Genomic DNA, 26,151 nt, shown 5'->3' on the forward strand with positions numbered 1-26,151 from the left:
TGCCTAACAAGTGTAAGAACAGGAATACTGAAACACTGACGCATAAAATCTGTGGCTTTACTCCCCAAGAGAATTGTGCAATACTTACAATTCCTGAGAACTGTTATCACCATGCTAAAAAACAATGCATCAGGACTCTCCAACCAATCATAGCAATAAAACTTGTGACGCTAGCTGCTAGGCTAGGTAGCTACAGCTACATCTGCATTTGTATTGCTTTTTGTTGTGACTGGTGTCACCCGAAGGTCAGAACAAAATCTGTCTGTGAATATCAGACTAAACAAAGATATGGAAAACATTTGGAGCTCTCCATACTGGACTATAAAGTTTCCCTCCTCCATGTCAACAGATGAGACATGGATCAAACTTTAAAATCAAAATTAATATAAGAGAATTCTTCTTTCAAACCTGTTTCTTTCATTATTTATGGTTCTAATAATGCAAAATGATGTCAAAATATTCATTTAAGTTATTTAATGCTTAAAATGGGATATAATGCTTATGTGGCATAGTGTGCACTGGATCACCGAGAGTAGTGTCGAGAAGGAGAACTGAGAGAAAACAAAATAAACATGAAACCAAGAGTCACAGAGGTTTCTGCTCTTAAACTGACACAAGAAGCTGTTATTCTGCGGTCTGTACCAACCTGAAGGGTTCTTGGCATTTCTGCAGTTCATGACAGACACTGGCTGCAATTGTGCAAAATGTCAGCGCCAATTGTGGGGGTGTTTTGGCATCACTTTTGGACAACAGACAGCTGGAGACACTCTAGTCCATCTTTATATACGGTCAGCGGTCTTGACAGGAGGGTTACCAGGTTCATCTGGGGGAAAATAAAACACGAGTGTGCACGATTATGCAGATCCAGGCTATGAAGTCAGTGTTCCATTGAATTAAGTGGCTACTAATATTTAAACACGTGTATCCAACCAAACAGTCTCTTTTTTTTTTTTGCTTATACGCTGGGATTTCTGTCTCTTTTTAGTGGTTTCATTACCATGTTAAGGAACAAAAAGTATGCCAACCCTTTTGGCATTTTAATGCTCCGAGCCTGACCTACATGCAGGGAGAGGAGCACAAAGATGGAGGGCAACATGAACATTTGTTATGAAGTCAAAACAAGGAGAAATGGGGAGAGCAATTGGATATTTGTATAAACGTGCATGTATTAATCATGTGCAGGGATTTAAGCAGTATCAGAGACATTGTGGCAATTCATCATTCACCAGTGAGGTTCAGTCGTATGCACAGTTGTATAATGACCCAAATTTCAAGCATAATTGTTGAATCATCTTTGCACAATCTACTATTACTAAACCCAAATGACTGATTGTACATAATGCAAACTGCAGACTTTAACAGTGATGTATGCAGCTGTATTTCCAGCTGCTGTAGGTGTCATAAAGCAGGCATCTATCAGAGCAGACCACTGTCCCTCAGAGCAGCACATTATACAGCCTCACAGAACAACAGTATTGACTTCTTGAGACAGCTCTATAAATAGCGCTGACGCCTGTTTCCCAGGGCTCCTCGCAGGGCCCTAATGACTGTCTGCGCTCCCTCAAAGGGCAACACAACCTAAATTCACCACAGTGCCATCTCACCACCATCTCAGATTATCTCTGTGATGGATGGAGCAGAACACATTAACAGCTTAACGCTGGTGTTGAGACTCACGCTGGACATGGCTGCTGTTTCTTTGTTGTGATAACAGAGGCTGCGATGATGTGTGTTCCCATCAAAGTCCAAAAAGCTAATTAATGCTCCTGCTGCATCTCCTCTGGTGTGTTTCACAAAGACAAGGGGAGGCTGTGGGTAAATTAAAGTCCCTGTGAACCCATCATGTCAATCAGCTCTTTGATGCGAGTGTTCGAGTATTACACGAGCCAGCAATATTCTGCAATTTGTCAGTAATTTAAAATAATTTGTGCCAAGCTGGCTGGTTTGCACGGGGCAGGGTTGTGTGATATGTTAATTTCATAGTTTCCTATTTTGTCTCTGTTAACATCAGAGAGGCAGGGGGCCAGTAGAGGGAGTTTGGCATAAAGCAAAAAGCTCATATGGCGTCCATTTTTATTTACAGTATATAGATGCAGGACTCTCACTGGTCAGTGGTCACATGATAATAATATATAATAATAACAATAATTATCAACTTCAAGATTCCTGCTCATCACCTACAAAGCCCTTAACAGCCTCGTCCCTTCATACCTGACTGACCTCCTCAAACGCCACTCCCCATCTCACCGCCTTAGATCACCAGATGCCATTCTCCTGTCCCTCATCACCAACACCAAGCACTGCAGCTTGTGGGACATAGCCTTTGCCATCGCTGCCCCAAATCTCTGGAACTCTCTCCCTCCAAACATCCACAACTCTGACTCTCTTCAATCATTTAAAAACCACCTCAAGACCTACCTGTTCAAAAAAGCATACAACACATAATCTCTACTCCCGCTCCACCCCTTTCTTTGTTCTGTTTCAATATTTGCTTTATTTTTTCGCATTTTCTGTAAAGCGACTTTGAGTTCTCAGAAAAGCGTTGTATAAGTCCTATCAATTATTATTATTATCATTAATATCACACACACACTCACACAAAATGTTCCTATGGTGGGGCCTTGCCTGAAAAATTCCAGGTGAAAAATTCAGTTGTTCGTGTTCACACATCCTGCTCACCCTGAAAATTTCAGGAACTTTTTTTTTTCCAACTTTATTTGTAGAAAATCTTAAACATTTCAGACAGACAGTGTGATACACAACATAAGGTACAAAAACAAAAAAAGAGACATCAGTTGTCACATCTGAATGTCAACACCCTTCCCCACCCACCACCCATTACAAGGCCATACATTTCAGTTACTTTTTAGGACTTATGTGCATGTGTAAATACAGCTTCATGATTTTTTGTTTTCATATTTTTCAACCTACGTGTTCTGCTCACACTTATTGAAGGAATTAATTAACCTTAGCCATAGTCTGATAATAAAACTGTTTCATGTTCAAAAACATGTTGCATGGGTCGTAACCTCTTCTGATCCCAGTCAGCTCTGTCAGTCATGTTGTCGGTGCTGTTTGTCTGTTTATGGAAGGATTGCAGAGAGAATATCCTGGCCTGATTTTCAGGAAACTCAGAGAAAGGGCGTGGTGAGGCTCAGGGAACAAGTCATTACAGTTTTTGGACTGGATGCAGATTCAACCCACAAAGAAGCAGTGTTGGACTGCATCAGAGTCAGACTCAGACGAGTTCAAATGACTTCATTGTAAATTAAAGACATCGTTTTAACTGTTTGGGCTAGAAGCTGCTGTTTATACATATGTGTATGCCAAATAATGTTTTGCACCTCAAAATTGTATTGTAAGGATGTGAAATATTTGTATTTTTTAAGAAGAATCTAATTTTCTAAGCTGTTAGCACTGCTAAGGACGTTTACTTCACCTCCTCTGCACTATGGAGGCAGAAATAAGTGTAGCTTTAAGAGGTCAAAGCTGTCTGCAGGGCTCAGGACTTGTCATTAGAATTTCTGCTGCAGATGTTTTTCCCCTTTTTAAAACCAAGTGGATCTGACCCTTTAAGCTTTAAAAAGAAGTCTAGAATATAGAGTCATGATTAAGCCAACTTATAATGCACCCCACTGTGAGATTTATGATAACCAGAGAATGTTTTAGCCATCTGTGCACATGGGGTCAAATACTATATACATTGAACGCAGAGCTGAGCCCATAAGGGAGGGCTTGTGTAACACTGACTGTTTTTCCTCAAAAACATGATTAATGACTCTGATAGCTGAGTCAGGAAACTGTTTCAATTCCTCAAAAATCTCCTCTGGACTTCATCAGGCACCTCAAACCTTTACATGACCTTCTCTGTACCCTGATTGAGCTGCTTTCTCCAGAGGAAAAGCAAACTGGTGAGAAAATGCTTCAGCCCTAATTATGAATGGACCTGAATGTGGCAGAACAAAACGCTACAGTGTGTTTCAGTCAACAGAGCAGTGCTGAGATGAAAGCGTCTGTCATCTGGTGTAAGACAGGATCCCTGTTTAAAGGCAGGCTGTAATTATGAAAGTATAGATCTGTATCTGGGTGGAAATTGTGAAGCAGTTGAGAAAGCCATTAGAGCTCAGAGATTGGATCGGTACGGAGGGACGATCTGAGCATACGAATGGCTCTGTTTATGTGTTATGTAACTACTTGAAGAAGTGAGGGAGGTGAAGAGGGCGAGAAACTAAACACGGGAGCACGGCAGGGGGGCTGCAGGGAGAAGTACAGTAAAGGTGAAGGCAGGAGATGTGGACACACAGAGATGTTTATCATCTCCCACAGCTTCAGATAATTTCAGGTTTTTCAGTGTAAGAGCCAGACTGCAGGCCGCCTGCGTGTGTGTGTCAGAGGAGGCAGCGAGGGACGTGACCTTGCAAAGATATTGTTATAATGTAAACAGCCAGGCAGCTCGCTCTGCCAGCTCAGCCACTGACCTGATTTAGAGGGCAAGAATCAGGCTTTCCTTTTTTTAAACATGTACACGTTCTCCTAATTACTATGTTGCAGAATGTTAATTCAGGACTTTTCAAGCCAAGTTTTTCAGACTTGCAAAGTCACTGTTTAGAAAAAACTATTCATGACTGTGACTGCATTCAAATATTTCAATAGGTAGCACTTAAAGTCTGGAAGAAAGATTTGGTCTGGTGAACCTTAGTGTTTCATTTTGCTTTCACAATATGTAAGTATAAAAATACTATGTTTCAGATAAGAATTAAGAGGGGGTCATAGAAGTAACATCTTGAGAAGTTGAATGTATTTCAAGCACATTTTTTTGCAAATAAAAGGTATTACTTATATATAAAAGGCAATAAAAAGTATTATTAAAGACAAGAGTGATGTAAAAAAAATTGTATGGGGTTGTGTATATTGTCACAGATGTATCCAACAATGCCTGACCCCCCTGAAATCTGCAATTTAACCTCAGGTAAGACACATCTGGCTTTCTGCATTTAAAGCTACAGTGAGGAACTTCTGGTTTGTGTTGATATTTGGCGCCCCCTGTGGACAAAGTGGAACCACATTCTTCTTAGCTGATTTTTCCTGTACATGACTAAATTGTGTTTTATAACCCCCCAAAAAACATATATAATTTCATTTCTTTTGTGAGTCATATATGAAACATTGAGATTATTTTCTGTGGAACATCTTTAAAAAAATGGGCACTGGTGGCCTCACGGTCTAAGTGCCCCACATACAGAGGCTACAGTCCTCATCGCAAGGGGTCGCCGGTACGATTCCCGTGCCAGTCGACCATTTCCTGCATGTCTTCCCCTGCGCTCTACTCCCCACATGTCCTGTCTCTCTTCAGCTGTCCTATCAAATAAAGGCAATAAGGCCAAAAAATATAACTTAAAAAAAGAAAATGGCTGTTTTAACAAGGTGGAGTCAATCATCGCATCTTACACCTACCACACAGCAGCAGATCTAGACATTAAAAATAATTATCAATCTTGTCGCTGATGGTAATGTTTGTTTTTGCATCTCATAAAGAAACATCAATATTCATTTCAGATTGTTTTATCAGCAGCTATAAAACTCCTCACAGGAGCTTTAAAAAAGATGATCACTAGATGATAAATCAAAGAGTGAGGAAGAAAGATAGCATACTGTTTACGTTAGCTAAGATTACAATTCAACTATTGTAAAAGTCAGTGATTAACACTCACTTTTAACATATTTGGTCATTTAAAAAGTGAGAGAACAATTATTATCTATTTATGAAGTTATCTATTTATTTCTTGTATTTATCTGATCCTTTCAACTTTAATTGATTTTTAATTTTGCTTTCTACTCTCACTTATTTTATTAATTTTACTGTATGAACTTTATTTTATTTGTAAGTATTTTTTAATGATTATGTCTTTTTTTATTTTACCAATTTCTGTCTCTTTATTCTTTTGTGAAGCACTTTCAGTTGCATGCTTATTATTATTCACAGTATTCACAGTAGCTTTAAAGCTGATGTGTAATAGTTTGGATGAAAATCAATAAGATTCTGTTAGAAGGCTGATCACATATTAGGCTGAAATACTTTTATCATCCCAGTGGGAAGCATCAGAGACTACCACAGTACATTTATACACCATCAAATCCTTAAAGGGTGTCACACTACAGCACCGCAGTGACTCAGTATTCCAGATAATTTTGCAGAACTCTCTAATCTTCTTAAAAATCAACATGTTATCTCTTATTGGACAGTTTCGTCACCCTGCTCTGTCATACCAACATGAGAAGTACTTCTTCAGCTCTCACTTGTTTATTTGTCTTCTTCCCCCTTTGTATAAAAATAAAAACCAGCATCCTTTTGCTCTGCATCTGCCAAAGTAATGTTAATAGTCCTGTAATAGCTAATGGATTGTTCTCATAGTTTATTCAGAGCATCCTCCTGCCTCTCCATTGTCTTTGGCATCTGGGAAACTGCTTACAAGGCGCCAGTAATAGCTTAGGTAAACTGTTGTGTCTGATGCTTTTTTCTTTTAATGGATGAACAAACATTCACTTGAATTATATAGCTGCTGGATGTATATTTTCCTGTGGTTACATGTAGAATCAGAGTACCTGTTAGGATAGTTTACTTTGTGGCAGTCACAATAAGTCATATTGTAACATGAAATATACAGGGGGGTGAGTCCACAGCTACTTAGAGGCACTACCCGCTCCACTTGTTGGTTAGATAAACATGGAATAGGAAGATAAATGAGGCACATCGAGGGTCGGGTGAGGATACAATCAGGATAAGTGCACACAAAGTTGATTTCAGGTGTTTTCCAATCAGAGTAAATCCACTTACATTCACATGAACACACACGTCTGTCTCTCTTAATAAAAATGCACACGCCCAAGGGTGCCAGTTTGGCCTGCTGGTGAAGCCCCATGCACAGAGGTAGGAGTCCTCAAGTGGGCAGCCTGGGTTCAGTTCGCCCCCTTCCCTACATGTCACTCCCCACTCTTTCTTCCAGCTTCCTGCTCTCTCCACAGTCCTGTCCTCTCTGAATAAAGGCAAAAAAGCCCCAAAATATAACTTAAAGACACACACACCTATTTATTTTAGAGTTGTGTATTTTTTTTGGGCAGGGGGGATTTTTGTGTGGAGTAGAGAGCGGGGGAAGAAATGCACCAAATGGTAGAGGCCAGGAGTCATACCTAGAATATGGCCTCTGTACATGGGGCGCTCGCCTAGACCGCTAGACCACCGGCGCCACCCCGCACACTCCTTTGCTGACTGATCCTGCTAAAAAAGGAAGGAAATGTTTGCTTACACACAATCAGCTGATGGCCGGCACAGTGTTTCCTGTTGTAGTGACCCTCTGTCCACAGTGTAATTCCACTGTATGCAGCAATAATGCCTGTAAGGTATGAATGAACCATTCATGGTGAACTTTGGAAAGGCAAAATGAGTGATTAGGTCTTTTTTCTGTTTGTTGCTTGCAAATTACAGAAAGAGATCTGCAGCCAAGGGACGAGATCAACCCAAATACCAGCATGATAATCTGTGTACAGACACAACACAGTAACACTATGCCTGTGTCAAACTGGTTCCCTCATACGGTTAGATGAGTATTTGCTGCCACCTGGTGGAAAAAGTTTGAATTACAAAGGAATGAAGGGACAGTATGCTTCTTAGTTTGATGCATTTTTTTGTGTGTGTGTGTGTGTGTGTGTGTGTGTTGATGATTTTCTTTTATTTGTAGATTAAAAAATGTTTATTTATATCAATCATAATTGTATGTATTGTATGTAAATTTTAAAAGAGGTTTAGCACCACCAGTAGGGAATTGTGGTTGGGCGAGCATTGGGGAGACTGTTTGTAGCAGGAGTTAAAAATGTTTGATGCAAGAACTAGAATGGATAACATTACTAGATAAATAATGCATTTAAGATGCATGGGTATATAAATGAAATGCTGCTTTTTTAGGCTGCATAAACATCACAAAGAAGTGGAGACACCAGACAGAGTGATGAAGCAGCAGAGGAACTTATAGTGAGTTGAAAATGTGTGAATAAGTTGATACCATTTCCCTGTAATACATGCAATGAAAGTATCCCGACCTGTTAACTGTTTACTGAGAAATGAAGTGCAATTTTGCAACTATAAGTTTTAATAAATGCATTCAAGAGGCTGTGCAGGCTTATTACGGTCAAGAATCAAGAGTCAAGACAGCTTTATCGCAAAGTGAGATCACACACAAGGAATTGGACGTGGTGATTGGAACACCTGTACTTAACAACAAGACAGTAGGGACAATAAATATAGAAACCTATATATTAAAAATTCTAAGTTACAATACAATCTGTACAAAGAAGTATAAAGGTAATATTTACAGTTCTATTTGCCAAAGCCAGAGTGCACATACTCTGACGTGTCTTGCAATATCACACCAAAGTCCTGCTATATTTATCTGTTTATTAAACTAAACCAACTGAAGATGCAAATACAGAAAGCAAAATGTGACTAACACTCAGCAGAAAATATCTGACCCTTTTTCATTCTCTGTCTGAGTCCTGCTCCACAATTGATGATTCAACCGCTTAACAAGAAGAAAAACCATGTACAATGCAAGTGTAAATTCCCTTCAATGAAGTAAAATGCAATGGCCCCTGCACATAATAATCTGTGTGCAAGGCCTACTGTTGAAAACATGTGTACACACAACTGCATCCAAGAACAACAATATCACATTCTTCAACTGAACAACCAAATCTAAGCCTATAAAGCCAAACAAAAGGCAAGTATGGCAACATACTATATTACTACACGCAGTTCATTCTGATAACACTACATGCACCCCCTCTTAGCAGCTGTAGCTAATGTTAGCCCAATGCATACAACACATGGCAGTATTTAAACTCTAATTCAAGAAATGACTTACAGTATAGATGCACTTAGTTCAAGCACTCCTCTTCTTCATCCTCCTCCTCATCCTCCTTATTGTATGGTTGCATTGTCTCCACCACATTAGTATCCTCACACCTGAATTAGCACTTTGTGGTTGTTGTCATTAATATAATCTACTCTCCCTGCACGTGGACTTTTTCTTAGGCTTTTATTTTTCACAGATTTAACATAAATGTGGGGTTCAACCCCTGCAAACTTGAAGTATTATATGTCTTTTATCTCTATCTTGGCCCACTTACACAGTTTTTGAAATGGGTCAAAGGTCACAGGTGAGTCCAAAGGCTGGCATGTTTTTACTTTTAAAAATTAACTGTAACTGACTTTAAAATATGTTAACACCTTATTTTAAGCGTAGAAGAAGAGTCTTTAAAGACAAAATATTTATGTTTGTGATTTACCAAAGAGCAGAAAACACCTGTCACCACCTGTCACTAGGTAACGTTGTTTGTGATTCCCACCGGCGCAACCTGTATTCATAATCGAACACACACAAGAGGAGAGGAGCCAAACTCAGAGCTAACCAATCAGTGTCCTCCCCGTGAGAGCAAGTCGAAGCTGATTGGCTGAAACCCAAGCCTATCACACATCAGTGTTTACTTGCACTTCCGCATCGGCATTTTAACCCACTGACGCTCTTTGAAAATCAAGTTTGAGGGTATAATCTGTCATCACAGATTTCTTTAAAGTGTTTAAATTTACACACAGAGAATAAAGTCAGGGCTGTGGATTAAGATGGAGGCTGTGAGGTAAGAACTTTTTACATTCAGAGGTTGTAAACTCTCGAGCTGTCTTTAAAAAGTGTGACCATAAATAAGTTCTGTTCCAGATATAAACTATTTATATATCCTTATATAATATGACTGTTTTCACAAGTTTGTCCCCTTGTTATAATTTATTTCGGTTTTCTCTCCCTGAGTTATTTAGTGTTTCTTTGTCATCGTTCATATCACACCCTTTTTTGTGGTTGGCTCACTTATTTCCCAATATCATAGAAAACTGTTCCGGGGTGCCTGGTCGTCTGCTGAGAGGCTGGATGACAAAACTGTGCTCATCACTGGCGCCAACACTGGGATTGGCAAAGAGACAGCCATAGACCTGGCAAAAAGAGGTTTGTCCCATTGAAATTAAAGGGTGATTTCATGTTTTTTTTTTACAAAGTCATGGTTATTTCATAACTCCACTTTATCATGAAGCTGCAGACACAATTTTCCAGAGCACAAAGTGACTTCTTTAAATCACAGTCTAAATGTCTTCTTCTTTTTTTTGTGCTGTGTCATGGTGACATGCACCATACTTATCTCTGGTCGGCTGATTTATTAGTGTGACAGGCTTAAGTGGGTGGGGCAATATTACTGAGGTTCAATTACCACTAATAATGATACTAATAAGTGTCTCACATAAGCAACAGATCAAAAAAGTCCTGCAGGAAATTCTGGAAGCTCATATTTGAGTGGATTTGTTACATTTTTGCAATTTTTTATTGATTCATTAAAACATATAGAATGAGATTTATTATGCTTTAAATTCTGGGTTGTTTTATTTGAACCCATCTAATTCATCCATACAAAACAGGAGCAAGTACTTACCTTTTAATGGACTTTATTTATCATCATCTTAAACACATACTTGCCACATTTCCTTACATCAAGGTTGTAAATTCATTCATTCATTCCTTCAGTGCAGTGATGTAGTCACAAGGGGGTGCTCTTGGCCTTTTTCCTTGCTTGTCCTGTAAGTCAGGGGTTCCCAAAATGATGGTCGGGACGGACGTGAAGACAGTAATGGGAAATCGAAATGACTTCCGGATTATTTATTATTTTAAGGTAATCTAAAATTGCATATTTTACCCATCACTGAAAAAAATACGGAGGTGCAGTAGCGCTCTTGCCTCACACCAAGTAGGTTCCTGGTTCGAGTCCCTGGTCTGGCAGGTGCCTTTCTGTGTGGAGTTTGCATGAGTGGGTTCTCTCCGGGTACTCTGGCTTCCTCCCACAGTCCAAAAACATACTCGCCAGGTTAATTGGTCCTTCTAAATTGCCCGTAGGTGTGTGTGTGCGTGAATGGTTGTCTGTCTCTCCATGCGTGCCCTGTGACAGGTTGGCGACCTGTCCAGGGTGTACCCTGCCTTCCGCCCGAAGTCAGCTGGGATTGGCTCCAGCCCCCTGTAACACCAAACGGGATAAGCGGTCAAGATGATGGATGGATGGATGGGTGAAAAAAAAATCAACTAAAGTAGTAGTTACATTTGAAATAAATTTGTTTTCTGGCTTTCTTTGTTGCCCGATGACTCCTGACGTTAGGGTTAGTTAACTCTTAATTAAGAAAAGCATCAGTAGCAGCAGGTTCATTCATAACAGCACAGGAAACACAGCCACACGCATGCAGGCAAATTTTCTGCAGACCTTCTAAATGAAATAAGAAGCAACATTTAATCACTTTGAGGGACTGTTGTGGTAGCTGCTATGAGTGACTGAGCCTGCATGTTTATGTTCCCATCACTTATTCTTTTTTAATTCAATGCTGTTTCCTTTTCTGCTTAGGGGCACGGATCATCATGGCATGCCGGAGTGCCGAGAGAGGGGAGGCGGCTGTGAAAGAAGTCATTGAGAGCTCAGGGAACCAGAATATCGTTTACATGAAACTGGACTTGGCAGACAGCAAGTCCATCAGAGAGTTCGCTGAAGCTGTCAACAGAGGTTTAGACCTACTTATTCATGAAAAATAAAAGTTACTCATGAAGAGGCTGTAAAGCATTTTCAGTATTTCACCCCTTGCTGCTTTTGTTTTTGCAGATGAGCCAAAACTGAACATCCTCCTTAACAATGCTGGAGTGATGGTTTGTCCTTATGGGAAGACAGCGGATGGATTTGAGATGCAGATCGGCGTCAATCACATGGGTAGATAAAACTTTGCACACACAATTTTAATTCTCTTGATACATCTTTTCATATTTCTTTCACATTTATCTCTTTAAGACTTTATTTTCATTTTGTCCAGTGACAAATTAAATATACCTATTCATGTCCTGTTAGAGGAAATTACAGCAGCTCCAAGTCCTGCAGCATACACACGGTTGTACCAGACATGTCTTTGAGTGTGAACAAATCAGGCATTAAAATAATTTACATAACTTCAGAAACAAATCATATCCAGGCTGTCCACTTGAAAAAATGCCACCAAAAGAAGACATTACTAAAAAGCCCAAGCTGTAGAGGCTGAACTTTATAAAAGCAAACATGTTTAGTCAAGTGTTGAGCTGTAGAAATGGATACCTAAAGAACATCAACACTAGAGGGCACACATAGAATAGAGTAGAATAGAATAGAATAGAATAGAATAGAATAGAATAGAATAGAATAGAATATCTTTACTGTCATTGTCACAGGTACAACAAAATGAAGTGCAATTGTATTTCAGTGCAAAATAGATCATAAAAAAAAGTGCTAGGAAAACACATAAAAACCACACGGCAGACAAACCCACACATACATCTACATTCAACAGGTATTGCACAATCCCCTTAGGCGAGATATCACAGTAGGAATGAATTTCTGTTTTAGCAGCGTTCAGTACGTTGATGGCTGTGGGGTAGAAACTGTGTTTCAGTCTATTTGTCCTTGTTTTCATACACCTGTATCTCCTGCCTGATGGCAGCAGTTCAAACAGCTGCCATCACATGTTTCTTCTCAATAGGTAACTTTTATGCAGTTATTTTTACATCTACATTGATCTTTCTTGTTGCTTCAGTGAAAAACAAACTCTGGTCTTGCTTTAATTTTTTTAATACAATGGTTGGTGCAATAAAAAGGTATTAACCAGTTCATTGCTGATGTCACTTTGCTCTTCTGAGCTATCATCCTTAAATTCAAACAACTAATTTGCTCATATGTAGGTTTGAACTATGATCACACTTCTATAAATGGTAGATAGTAGTGCATTGTAAAGCACTATCATTTTGTTGTTAATATGTATGAAAGTTAATGTTTTGCTCCAGTTCATGTCTGATAAGGAAAATAGTCTCTCTGGTAAGATAAAGAGTATAGCTTAAGCCAAGCCTGCAGACTACAGTTTTAAAAACACTGAGAATAACTTCTTTGTAATGTGTTTCAAAAAATTTCAAACATAACTTAACATTGATGTCTGGGGTAGAAGTGCCTGCTGAAATGGCATGTACCTGTACATCACAGCACATGCACAGTTAAATGTGAGGTAACATGTTACACTGTGTTTTGTCAAAACTTAATGAAAAAAGTCCCTCATTAATTTTCCTGTTTCACTGAATTGACAGACTTTTAGAGCCGAAAACTGACACAAAAACTCTGACACTTTAAAAAATGTGGTAAAATTATTTCCTCTACATTTTTAATGGCAAGTTCTGTTTATTTTATTTTGCTCATAACGTATATTAAATCATATTTACTGTGTTATCAACCTGGATTTAAATATGAAAGTTGTGTATTTTTCCTCCAGGTCACTTCCTGTTGACTTATCTGTTGCTTGACCTGGTCAAAAAGTCTGCACCAGCCAGGATTATCACAGTGTCCTCCATGGCTCACACTTGGGGCTCCATCAAACTGGAAGACATCAACAGTGAGAAGAGTTACGACAAGAAGGCAGCGTACTCTCAGAGCAAGCTGGCAAACGTCCTCTTCACCCGCTCACTGGCCAGGAGACTAGAAGGTAAACTTAACGCCTTTATCCCTTACATCCAGGATTTGATTCATCCAGGATATGTCCAAATGAGATTGAGATTTCTTTCCTTTTGCTTAGTCAGGAATATAACGTATCTATCTGTCCTTTTAGGCACAGGTGTGACCGCGTATTCCCTCCACCCTGGAGTCGTCCAGACAGATTTATGGCGACACCTGAGCGGCCCTCAGAAGGCTATCATGAAGATGGTCAGTCCTTTCACCAAAAACTCTAGTCAGGGAGCTCAGACGTCCATTTACTGCGCAGTGGAGCCAACGCTGGATAAAGAGAGCGGGGGATACTACAGGTACTGAAATATCCTGACATTATACAGCAGTTTGACACACTCCAATTAAAAACCACTGAAATAGCTGCCAGTGAACTGTTAATGGCTTAATACTTGAGTTTCATCCGTTACAATCACAGTCCTTATCTGCAACATAGCAACACAAGCTTTAGAGATGACACGTAAAAGATGTTTTGTCTCTTCTAAGCGTTTACTGTGTAGTGAGAGTTATCTTGCAGGCGCTGCTAGATGTGTAAGTCACTTAACTCAGATCCATACATGTCTTTTCAGTGAGGTTGTGAAACCCTCTGTCTTGTGAAACTTACCCATGGAGGGAACTTGCTCTTTTACCCACAAAGTTTCCTTGTCACGACTCTTAACACACAGATTTGAAAAGCCATAGGAGTGAGTTCATTTTTACCAAATGATATATTCTTTTTATGTTAGAGCCTCTTAAATTCAGCATAACATCAATTAGATTCTGTATTTTTTTTTTAAGCAGAACAGAAACCTTTGTCATTTTATTTTCTTCTTCTCGGAGACCTTAGTCCAACATCTGGTCAGGGACTGCAGATTAAATTAGCGTAAAATATAAATATAGATACATAAGCAAGCAAATAAATAAATTAAATAAAACATGCATATATTTATATAAATATATCCTTGAGTTTTACCTGTAGCCCCAAAACAGCACCGTCATCATCATTTTTTAAAGTTTTTAAGGCAAAGCTATGAAAAGTAAGACATTCCTTGTACCTTGCAGTCATTTGCTCTGCTGGTTACCACTTTTCTGTATTCCTACCAATATTAATGGCTATAGGAGGTGTGTGCTCAGAGGTGCTGAATCTTGAAAACTGAGCTAATAGCCTCAGACTGTTTTTAGAGAGCAAAGTTATCAAAGCATTCAGTGGTAAGAGAAAAATAAGTTAAGTCCAGTGTATAAGCAAATCCTTTGATTTTGGATATTTAATAAGAATTCATATTAGTGATGATACAATTTATTGTTATTATGATGATTATTATTATTTTGCATTCTATGTAACTTTGCTTTTAGTTTTTTTTTGTGTCTGTTTGTTTATTGTCGCTTGAGATTATTATTATAAGATAAGATAAGATATTCCTTTATTCATCACACAATTTTAAAGTGTTACAGTAGCAGAGGAGACGGTGCAAAACAGTATAAATTAAACAGCCTATAAAATAGCAATTATTGAAAGTTATTAGCAATTAAAATTAAAGAAGTAAAATAAGCATATCTTACGAACGTATATACACAACTAAATAAGTACATTTACAAATATTTACAAAACCAGTGATGCAGTGAAAAATGTACACAGACTTGTAACAGGTTAAAAACAAAGTACAGAACCAAGAAGATGGGTAGAAAAAAGTATTGCACACGTAAGAAGAGAGGGATGAGTAATTATTACACGTTAATAAATAGACAGGGGGGATATTGCACATGAGTCCGTTTTGGTGAGGTTATTGTTATTGATTATAAAGTCTGACCACTGCAGGAAGAAAAGACCTGCAATTATGACTATTACTCTTTTTTTCCCAGGTTCGAAATAAACACTTTCAAATTAAGTAAATCAAAACATTATATGACTGATAGAATCATCACTACCAATTTAAATGGCATAGACATCTATTGAGGGAATACAGAGAGAAACTGAGCCTTTAAAGTCAGTTTGTTTGTTTCTCTGCAGCGACTGTGCTCCAGCTAACTGCTCGTCAGCCGCCAAAGATGACGTCGTGGCGCAGAAGTTGTGGGAGCTGAGCTGCAACATGCTGTCGATAACGTGGGAATGAGGCTGCATGAACTAAATAAAGAAAAGCTTCACTCACCGCCTGCTGAGTTTCTTTACTAACCCATGCATTTTCTTTTTCCTGAAATAATGTGAATAATTCACAATGTATTAACTTATATGTGTAATATAAACAGATATCACATTCTTATATATATATACTTTTCTATCAATTTTTTAACCACTCTGCTGTAGACAACGTCCAGAAGAACTCAAGAGAACCATTTTTTAGTAAGATACTACAGGGTCATTTACATGGTGATTTTTAAGTGTATTTCTGTGCCTGTATGTTCTGACAATAAATCTAGTTTCCAATCTTACCTTGTGTTTTGTCACAATTTGTATATGTGTTCACTTTCTTACAATATTTGACACAGAATTGTCTCCCTTAATCATGTAACTTGGTAACTTTTGAATTAATAATTACAAAAACAACCTCCATGGCACCAGCTGTGCCTTCAATAGAGACCTTGCCTCCTTTCTGATTGGGTAATAAAACTGCTGCAGTGAACATGAATGCCAGCGTATGACCTCTGTTAAGTGACTGAAGCAGCTTTTTCTGATTCTGCTTTATACTGTGAACTATTGAACTACATTTATCTAGACATGGACTGTGAGGTTGTTTCTGTTGGCTTTGTGAAATCACTAAATGGACTTGAGCTCACAGAGAAAATTGCAAATGAAAACAATCACAGTGTGTTGGTGTGCATTTAAAGTCTTCTAATGTACAACTTTAAAGCAGGGGTAGATTTTTTCTCTCTTCCTCAGAGCGATCGCTGATCCAACATTATTAGACCGAATTGCTTTGACCAGTGTTGCGGTTTGCAGTTAGTCTGTAGCTAAAAGAGGAAATGGGACAAATCCAGTCTCTGTGGAGGGGATTCACAGGCCCTGGGGTTCGACTTGTTTGATGCCTGAATTCTGTCAGTCTGGAGATTGTTACTCGTGTTAACTATTGGCCCTCTGTGACCAGGAATAAAGCCCCGGAAGTTACAAACACAGCTGCAGCAGGAGCCAAAAACCTCTGTGGTTCATTTCAACATGCAAAGAAACATGAGGCCTCTATTTGAGTCACAACACAAAGCCTGTATTTAAGTCGCAAAGAAACAAGAGAGGGCTGTTATATAGTTGCAAATATGCAAAAACATCCATTGCTTTGCCCAGATGGAGTCCAAAAATAACACAAACAGAAGCCAAGAGCCTCTGTGTTTCATTTCAACATACATAGGAAGATGAGGCCTCTATTTGAGTCGCAAAGAAACAAGAGGGCTCTTATAGACTGGCAAATATGCAAAAACATCCATTGTACTACTTTGTCCAGACAGAGCACCAACAATAACACAAACTTACAGTTCCTCACAGGGTTAGGCAATTATTTTAATTATTATTTTAATCATTATTAATCATTATTATCATCATTGCTTTAACATTTATTTATCTTATTTGATTATTTATTTATCTATTTATTTCTTGTATTCATCTCATCTTGTTCACACTACCTTATGTTTAACTTTTCTTTCCACTCTTACTTATTTTATTAATTTTACTGTATTGATTTTATTTTATTTATCAGTATTTTATTTATAATCATGCCTTTTATAATCTAACCATTGCTGTTGTTTTCTGCCTCTGTTATTTTGTGAAGCTTTTTGGGCTGCATGTTTTTATGTATGAAAGATGCTATAAAAATAAAGTTGAGTTGAGTTGAGTTAGGCAAGGGAACTATTGGGTTTTGTAAAAACATCTTTGTCCAGAGTATGCACTGATGATCTGTGAAATTTGAACCATTTCTGAACAATGGCAGTTATTTAATGTGTTTTTTTTAAATTAGTACTTCTAAACTGATGGATTTTGGTTGTTTAATTGAAAGAAAGCGTACCCATTATATTATAATAACTATTTCTCATGATTGTTTTTTAACTATGGTATAATTACCCACAATGAAACGAGACCTGGAGTCAGCCCTTTGTTTGACGAGGTATTGATGCACTTATTAAACTCAGCCTAATCATTTGTAAGCAGCAATAATTGTGTGCACTGAAGTCCTTCATCTCCATGGACACGTATACAATAATCATTAATGTTTAATAAACATTAAGAAGCTGGCTATATAAGAATCAACACGTCCTGCAGTGATACCATCACTGAGGGGAGAGGAGAACAGTATGGGTGCACCCGTGCAGGACGACACTGGACCAATTACAGGACTTTAGAACGGTGTTTAAGACACTTTGTCTGGATGCAAAGTTTGAAGGAGAAGGATGCTGAGAGGAAGGAGCAGTGAAGGTTTATGATTCTTCTAAGAGCTGATCAGTCAGAATGGAAGAAGCTGAAGACGGTATTGCTGTGGTTGGGATTGGATGCAACTTTCCGGGTGGTAAGTCATTGGACTTTGAGAACAAAGTTTTGTTTCATGTTGTTGTTTTTTTAAACACTTCGACTTTGATATGTAAGGATTTTTTCTCTCACACTGTTTAAGATAAACTATTGTCATGAATTTATTGAGATGTAAATGAAGTTACAACTAATTCATTTTCATAAACAACCCTTGCCTCTATAAACTAGTGCTTATAAAAAAAAAAGCTCATCATGATATTATGAATGCTAAATACAAAGTGAGCATTGTTTTGTGATTGTGCTACTACAACTTAAGTACATAATACAAGTTGTAGCATCAAATGAACGTTGTGTGTATCTTGTATTATAGGAGAAGGGATTGAAAATTTCTGGAAGGTTCTGGTGGAAGGGAGAAACTGTTCTGTGCCGATCCCCAGAGAGAGGTTTGAGTTATCCAGCTGGTACGACCCTGACGACACCAAAGCGGGTAAATCTCGCACGGCAAAGGCTGCTCTAATTGATGGGTATGATCTTTTAACTCAATTGTAGTTTGGTCATTATCAGGCTCAACGGTGTTGGAAATTAAAGAAGTAATCTAATGATTTTGAATCTTTATAGATTTAATGAATTCGATCATAAGTTCTTTGGCATCAGCGACAATGAAGCGGAACAAATGGACCCCCAACAAAAGCAGCTTCTTCAGTGTGTCTACAGAGCTTTAGAAAATGCTGGACTTCCTTTGGAGGAGGCCAGTGGGACCAGGACAGGAGTCTTCTTTGGTAAGTCAGTGAAATGCAGTGCCAGTGACTGGCTGTTTATGGTATTCAAGATTAATGGCTGTACAATAAAATGCGATTACTCTCTCCTAATTTTTTTATCAAAGTTTAAATATCAGTCAGGATTCTATTAATGTCCTTTCACTGTTTGTCTGAATTTTCCATACATAATATTAAACCATGTTCTATGTTTGTAATTATAGGCCTAATGAATAGAGATTATGAGACTAATGCTGCACATGTGCATCCGAGTGTGATCAACCATTGGACTGGCACTGGGCTTGCCATGAGTATTGCAGCAAACAGAGTGTCATACATCTTCAACTTCACTGGGCCATCACTGTCTATAGACTGTGCCTGCTCATCATCTCTTGTGGCTCTTCATCTTGCATGTCAATCCATTAAACAAGGTCTGTCCAGTACATCTCACTTATCCAAAACAAGGTTTAGAGAAACATTAACAGTAGCTGTAGTAGACACAAGTTAAAAGTCAATTTTTTTTATGATTTGTGGGATTTTAAAGTGTGTTTCATCTCAACAGGTGATTGTGACATGGCTGTTTGTGGAGGAGTCAACTGTATCATAGAGCCAAGAGTGTTTGTTGCTCTGAGCAAGGCCAAGATGATCTCACCAGAGGGGACCAGCAAACCTTTCTCCAACAGAGCAGATGGATATGGCAGAGGGGAGGGCTGTGGGGTTGTTCTCCTAAAGCCACTAAACAAGGTCAGAATAATAAATGAAGAAGTAAAAATGCAATATAGTAAACATTACATACAAATAAACTTACGTAATACAATAAACTCATTTCTACAACATTAAACACAGACCCATACATGTTCCATGGTGCCTCTTTCAAATATGCACTTCTGAAATTGTCAGGAAAATTTTCAGGAGCTTTAACCCCTACATTTTTGAAAGTTACTTGTTCATACATACCCCTCATATCATGAAGTCTTCCCTTGTCAGTCTAGATTGGTGGCCGTCTGGGAGAATAATCTTGGGAGGCTGGACATGACATCAAAAGCACACTGAGAAAGCCACAGTGCAATATATACAATGTAATGGCGGTCAAAATAACCAATATGTACACTATGGTGAATTGAATTATGTCAACGCTAAAATGGACAGATATATGGACATCTTTGCTGTTCTCTTTTTGAAAATTATTCTCCTCCTTAACCTTGGATGTTTTTCTTCATCCTGTTCCGTGTCACTCATCCTGGTTCACAGAGGTTGCACAATATGAACACCATCACTCCTGCTCAACTGTTGGGAATTTTTCCAAATATTTTCTATTAACTCACCCTGACTTTCAGAGAAAGGTTCAGGTGAAGTCAGAAAGTCAAAACTTTTGACTGTATCACACATGAGGGAGATTTTAAGAGTTCTGTGCTTGTGTGAATACAGCTTTAGTCATCAACTTCTTCCTCTATTTCAGCCCTGGTTGCTCAAAGCAATGCCCTACAAGCCCAAAACATTTTTTTTTTTTGACATAACCTGAGCTGGAAATCTAAATCACATTTTATTTCTCACCTCTTTATTTATTATTATTTTGTATCCTCAGTGTTTGTTCATTTTAGTGCTCTTGTTTTTTTTACAGGCCATGCAAGACCATGACCATATCTGGGGTATTATCACCAAAACAGCTGTCAACCAAGATGGACACTCAGTCACTCCAATCACCAAACCCTCCATGTCACAACAAGAGGAACTCCTGCGCAGAATCTACTCCAAATCTGACATAGCAAGTGTCCAGTACATTGAGGCACATGGGACTGGAACCCCAATTGGAGACCCAACAGAAGCAGGAAGCATCTCAAACGTCATTGCTAAAGCCAAACCTTCTGGTTCTGGAGCACTCTGGGTTGGTTCTGTGAAGGGCAACATTGGTCACACAGAATCTGCTGCTGGAGTGGCTGGGTTAATCAAGGTACTGTTAATGATGAAGCATGAGACTATTGTTCCCACAGTTTTCTACTCAGAGCAGACTTCCAGTGTAGATGCCAAATCACTGAACATTAAGATCCTAAAGAAAGCAGAAAGGTGGGAAGCCTCTGGGGCAAGAATTGCCGGAGTGAACAACTTTGGCTTTGGGGGCACAAATGCACATGCCATTGTCAAACAGCACAAACAATCAAGCATTAAGCCAAAGAACGATGCAAAACTGGCTAAGTATTTTGTTTTGTCAGCAAATTCACCAAAATCTCTCACTCTAATGATGGAAGACACTGTTAAACAGCTAGGTAGCAACATTGATCTAGATTCACTGTTGTACACATCAGCTTGTAGGAGGAGCCATCTAAAACACAAATACAGGAAGGCCTTTGTGGTTTCATCTGCAGTTGATCTGAAGGAGAAGTTAAGTGCCACAGTAGGAAAAAATATGAGCCAAGCCTACTCAGATCCAAGGTTAGTGTTTGTTTTTTGTGGAAATGGTGTCACATACCATGGCATGTGCAAACAGCTACTACAGCATGAGCCTGTATTCAGGGATAAGGTCAAAGAGATTTCACAACATTTCCAAAGCCTGAGTAAGTCCAATGTCTTGGACAGACTTGAAAGTGAGTTTGAAGGCAGTGACTTCACAAATCCAGATGTTGTCCAACCACTCCTCTTTGCTATCCAAGTAGGGATTAGTAGCTTGCTCGGACACTGGGGTATCAAGCCAGATGCGATACTTGGACACTCTGTTGGTGAGGTTGCAGCTGCTCACTGTTCCGGCCTCTTGTCTCTTGAGGATGCCGTAAAAGTTATTCATGTCCGCAGCGCTCTCCAGAGCCAAGTCACTGGGGGGAAGATGCTTGTGATCGGCAACATGACTGTATCCCAGGTAGCTTATCTTTTCCCAAAATACTCTGGAAGAATTTGCCTTGCTGCTTATAACAGCCCGCAGGCCTGCACCCTCTCAGGTGATGTGGATGCAATCGAGAGTCTTCACAAGGAGCTAAGCAACACAGCTGACAGTCAGGATATGTTCCTTCGTGTACTAGATGTACCTGCTGCTTATCACAGCAGCATGATGGACCCAATTCTGAAAGATGTTGAGGAGATGATTGGAATCTTACAGGTGAATGGTCTTACCACAGAGTTGTTTTCAACAGTGACAGGCAAGGAAGTGCAACAGGGTGATTTCTGCACTGGGAGATACTGGGCCAGGAACATCCGTGAGCCAGTCGCTTTTGAGCAGGCATTAAGATCAACAGCAAAAGGACAGAAGAATTCAATCTTTGTGGAGATAGGACCAAGAAAAGCACTGCAGAGAAACATAATGGAAACGTTGGGTTGTGACACAGCTGTTCTTGCATCTGTGCAGCCAAAGAAAGATCATGAAACTTTGATGTCTATTGTTTCCAAGCTCTTTGAACTAGGTGTCCATGTAAATTGGGACACCTTCTACAGAGGATCTGAGACAATGCCTCTGCCAATTCCAAGGTATCAGTTTGATTGCTCGGACCGAGATGTTATCATTGGAGCAGCAAAGAAAAACACATCAAGTAATCACCCTGTGCTCTTTCAAACAGGAAAGGAAAGCAATGTCTTCAGCTGTGATCTGATGTCTCAATCTTGCTTCTACCTGAAAGAACACAAGCACAACAATATACCAATTATCCCTGGTGCCTTCTTCGCTGAGTTGGGTTTGGCAGCATTCATGGCCAGTGCCAAACCAAAATTACCTCTCAGATTGCTACAGCTCAGTGTCAATTTTCACAGTCCTTTTCTTTTAACCCAGAATTCACCTGACATGAAAGTGCAACTAAAACAAACAGAGACAGAAACTAGATTCACTGTGCTCTCCCCATCTGCAATGTATGCATCAGGCAGAGTGTTTTTAAAGAAAGACGGGTTGATTGAGGAGCCATGCATATCACTTAACGCCATCTTCAAAAGATGCAAATCTGTGGTAAGTCCTCAGGAGTTCTATGGGTACCTCTCTCAAGGAGGCTTTCAGTATGGAGGCATCTTCCAGAATAAGGGGGACGTGCACTATGGAGAGGATCTTAAGGAGGCTTATGCAGTTGTCAAGGTTCCAGAAAAAATCCGGTCCCAGTTGCATGACTACTGCATTCATCCTGTTGTGCTGGATTTTCTGATGCAGCTTCTTCCAGTTACAGTAGATCACATTTTTGATGGTAGACCAGGGTTTCCTGCCAAAATAGGTAGTTTGACAGTGTGTGGACCCTTGCAAGATGAGATGATTGTCTATCTGAGAGCAACTGATGTGGGAACTGATCACTTTGAGATTTGTGGTTGCTTTGCAGATTACGAAGGCAGAGTGTTGGTTGAGGTGAAGCATGTCATTATCAAGTATCTTGGCAGCAGCTCTCATGTGGTTGAGGAGTATTTCTATCACAATGCCTTTAGTGCCATCCCTGACTGCATAACATCTGCTCCTCCCCCGAGGGCCTTGGTCTTCAGTGATCATTTAGGGATCTCTAATGGACTCCAACAATATTTGGACTTGAGGTCCAGATACATTCCTTGCTCACATGCCAAATATTTCTTGAGTCATGGGTTTCCATCTCTCTTGGCAAATCTCAACATAACAGATATTGAGAGAAACTTTGATGAGGTCTTATTTTTGTGGGGTAAAGAAGACCTCACTTCACTTGCAAGCGATGATGTCCTGCAGAATTTGGTGGACTGTTGTGAGATTTTCCGCCAAATAGTCCTTAAGCTGAAGCAAATTCACTTTCCAAACTCCATCAGAACAATCACTTACTGTTCATCTGAAGTCACAGTGGACCACATAAATCCAGGTTTTGTTCTTGCTGGCATGGTAAGATCATTAGCTGCAGAGATACCAGACCTTTTGTTTCAGTTGATTGATATACACACTATCTTTCCAAAGGACATTGAAGCCCTCTCTAAGGTCCTCCGGTCCTGTCCTTGCAACAAGTACCCAGAGTTGGTGGTCAAAGATGCGATGATTGTTAAACCTTCTATTGTTCGTACTTGCCTTGAAATCAGTGACAGTTCAAAGGGTTCTTTTACCCCTACAATGTCTGAGCCTTACATCCTTCAAACAGCTGATGCACATGAGATGGTTCAACTGAATTCCATCCACTTTCAGGAGAAGGTCCAGCCAATCAATGATACATCAGTTGAAATTCAGCCTACTAAGATATGTGTCCATACATCTGACTACTTCCCTGTCAGTGATTCACATCTGAGATACGGCCAGACACTGTACTGGAACAAACATTCATCACAGAACCACAAGCTTCTGGCACTTGACTTCAGTGGTACTATTACAGCAGTTGGAAAAAATGTTAGGAAACTGAAAGTGGGAGACCATGTGGCAACCTGTTATCCTGTCCTGGCTGCCAGCAAGGTTAGAGTTCCAGAGGTTGTGTGCTACAGCACTAAAAGGTTCCCATTCCTTCAAAAACAACCCTGTGTTTCCTACTTTGTGTTGGCTTGGGAGATCCTACATCGAGCCTTGCCCAGAGCTAAGCATAATCTCGGAATCATATCCTCTGTGTCTGATTCTGCTCTGGTGAAGGTCTTGGCACTCACCTCCTATAAGTCAGGTTGGAATGTGATTGTTGGAACACAGTGCAATGGCACTTTTGTAGCTGTTAATCAAATTGATGCATTTGTCATCTTTCCTCCATTTGATGAATCTATGATTCCTAAACTTTGCAACTTTCAAAGTGTCCAAAATATTGTCTTCATTTGTGATTCACAGATGCAGCATTTGCTTGTGCAGGATGTGTGCCAGAGTGTAAAGGAAAGTGTCCATGTGCAGACAATTCAGATGCCAGAAATTTTGCAGAAGGGATCCTTGTGTGCACAAAGGCCATACATTTATCAGTGGCTGAAGTCTTTGAACTTGAGCAGGAAATTTGCTCTTGAGAGCTACACCTTTCAGGGTTTAAAATCTGAAAGCATCAAGTGCTTTCACACAGAAGAACCACAATCCTACTTCAACTCAAAAAAGCTGGCTGTTGTTGTTCTGGAAGATGATAACAGCAGTCTGCGATCTGACATTCAAGTGCTGCCCACAAAGAAACAGCTTTTCCGAAAGGGAGCACTGTACATAGTTGCAGGTGGTCTTTCTGGTTTGGGCTTTGAAACTGTCAAGTTCATCTCACAGAGAGGAGGTGAGCACATTCTCATACTCTCTAGGGGCAAGCCCACACCAGATGTACAGCAAGAGATACACAATGTGGAGAAACAGTGTGGAAACTGTATCACTACCATGGAGTGTGACATATCTGTGTCTGAGAATGTAAACAAAGTTATCAGTATCATCACTCAGAAGTACCCTAGTTGTCCAATCAGAGGGGTGTTTCACAGCGCAGTTGTCTTGCACGATGGGCTCATCGAGACCCTTGACAGATCTCTCTTTGAGAAAGTCCTCAAACCTAAAGTAAACGGTGCACTGAATCTGCATCACGCTACACAGCACTGTCCGTTAGATTACTTTGTGTGCTACTCCTCCATCTCAGCTTTTCTGGGAAATGCAGCTCAAACAAACTATGCCGCTGCCAACACATTCCTTGACATGTTCTGTAAGTACCGGCGCAAACTTGGGCTGCCGGGCCAGTCAATTAACTGGGGCGCTCTAAACCTTGGTCTCCTTTTGAAAATGGAGCACTTCCAGCGTTTTCTTGAGGCAAAGGGGATGATGGTGTTAGATGTGGTTGAGATTCACAAAAGTCTGGAGCAATGTCTTCTGCTCAATCGTCCCCAACAAGCTGTATGTAGGTTTCATTTTAGAAACATCAGGTACAACATCCTCTCTCAAAATAAAGCCTTGACCATGCGCCTGTCAGCATTGGTGGAGGAGGCTTTCCGGAAATCCCAAGAGATGGATTCTCACTCTAAATCAACTGATGTGGTTTCACCAAAAGAGTACGTTGTCTCTCTGCTCTGTGAGACCACTGGCATGGATAAGAGAGAGCTGAAGGGTGAATATCTACTCTCGACTCTAGGTGTTGACTCCATGCAGGCCATGACTCTGCAGAATGCCATCTTTCAGGAGAGAGGTGTGAATGTACCTTTGGTGAAGTTGTTGGATCCCACTGCCACTTTATCAAGGCTAGTAGGGATACTAAGTGAAGAAGGTGAAAATCTTTATGACACAAACTCTCTTCTAATTCCAGAAATTAAAGTTGTTTCTACCAGATTGTAAAAATGAACAAAGTAATTGCAGGAATGCCAGACTCACTGTATTTCAGTGGAAATAGTAGGAGGCTTGCTCTGGCCATTATTAATAATAAGAAATAAGAACTCATGTGTTTATGCCATTTGTTTGTGCTGTATTTTCTTTTTTGTATTGCAATGTTTTTGTAAATGATTTTGGTATTG

General features: G+C 39.6%; 2 protein-coding genes and 1 long non-coding RNA gene across 3 annotated transcripts; 2 read left to right on the forward strand and 1 right to left on the reverse strand.

Moving 5' to 3' along the window:
- Window positions 1-626: 626 nt before the first annotated feature.
- LOC117828756 lies at window positions 627-9,402 on the reverse strand. Its single transcript, XR_004634488.1, has 4 exons — window positions 8,916-9,402; window positions 7,189-7,276; window positions 6,836-7,034; window positions 627-823 (listed from the first exon to the last, which is right to left on the reverse strand). It is a non-coding gene; the product is annotated as an uncharacterized LOC117828756 (long non-coding RNA).
- Window positions 9,403-9,516: 114 nt separating this feature from the next.
- On the forward strand, window positions 9,517-16,044 carry rdh12l (retinol dehydrogenase 12, like). The gene is made up of 7 exons (XM_034706064.1): window positions 9,517-9,687; window positions 9,934-10,049; window positions 11,482-11,637; window positions 11,734-11,838; window positions 13,412-13,621; window positions 13,745-13,937; window positions 15,626-16,044. The coding sequence occupies exons 1-7, from the start codon at window positions 9,674-9,676 to the stop codon at window positions 15,726-15,728; spliced, it is 897 nt and encodes a 298-aa protein (XP_034561955.1). The 5' UTR covers window positions 9,517-9,673; the 3' UTR covers window positions 15,729-16,044.
- Window positions 16,045-18,043: 1,999 nt separating this feature from the next.
- Window positions 18,044-25,975, forward strand: LOC117829344 (phthiocerol synthesis polyketide synthase type I PpsD-like). The gene is made up of 6 exons (XM_034706974.1): window positions 18,044-18,101; window positions 18,432-18,585; window positions 18,680-18,840; window positions 19,041-19,247; window positions 19,379-19,560; window positions 20,438-25,975. The coding sequence occupies exons 1-6, from the start codon at window positions 18,044-18,046 to the stop codon at window positions 25,973-25,975; spliced, it is 6,300 nt and encodes a 2,099-aa protein (XP_034562865.1).
- Window positions 25,976-26,151: the final 176 nt, after the last annotated feature.

The sequence above is a fragment of the Notolabrus celidotus genome, chromosome 17 (assembly GCF_009762535.1).
Source record: "Notolabrus celidotus isolate fNotCel1 chromosome 17, fNotCel1.pri, whole genome shotgun sequence".
In the NCBI taxonomy this organism is placed as follows: Eukaryota; Metazoa; Chordata; class Actinopteri; order Labriformes; family Labridae; genus Notolabrus; species Notolabrus celidotus.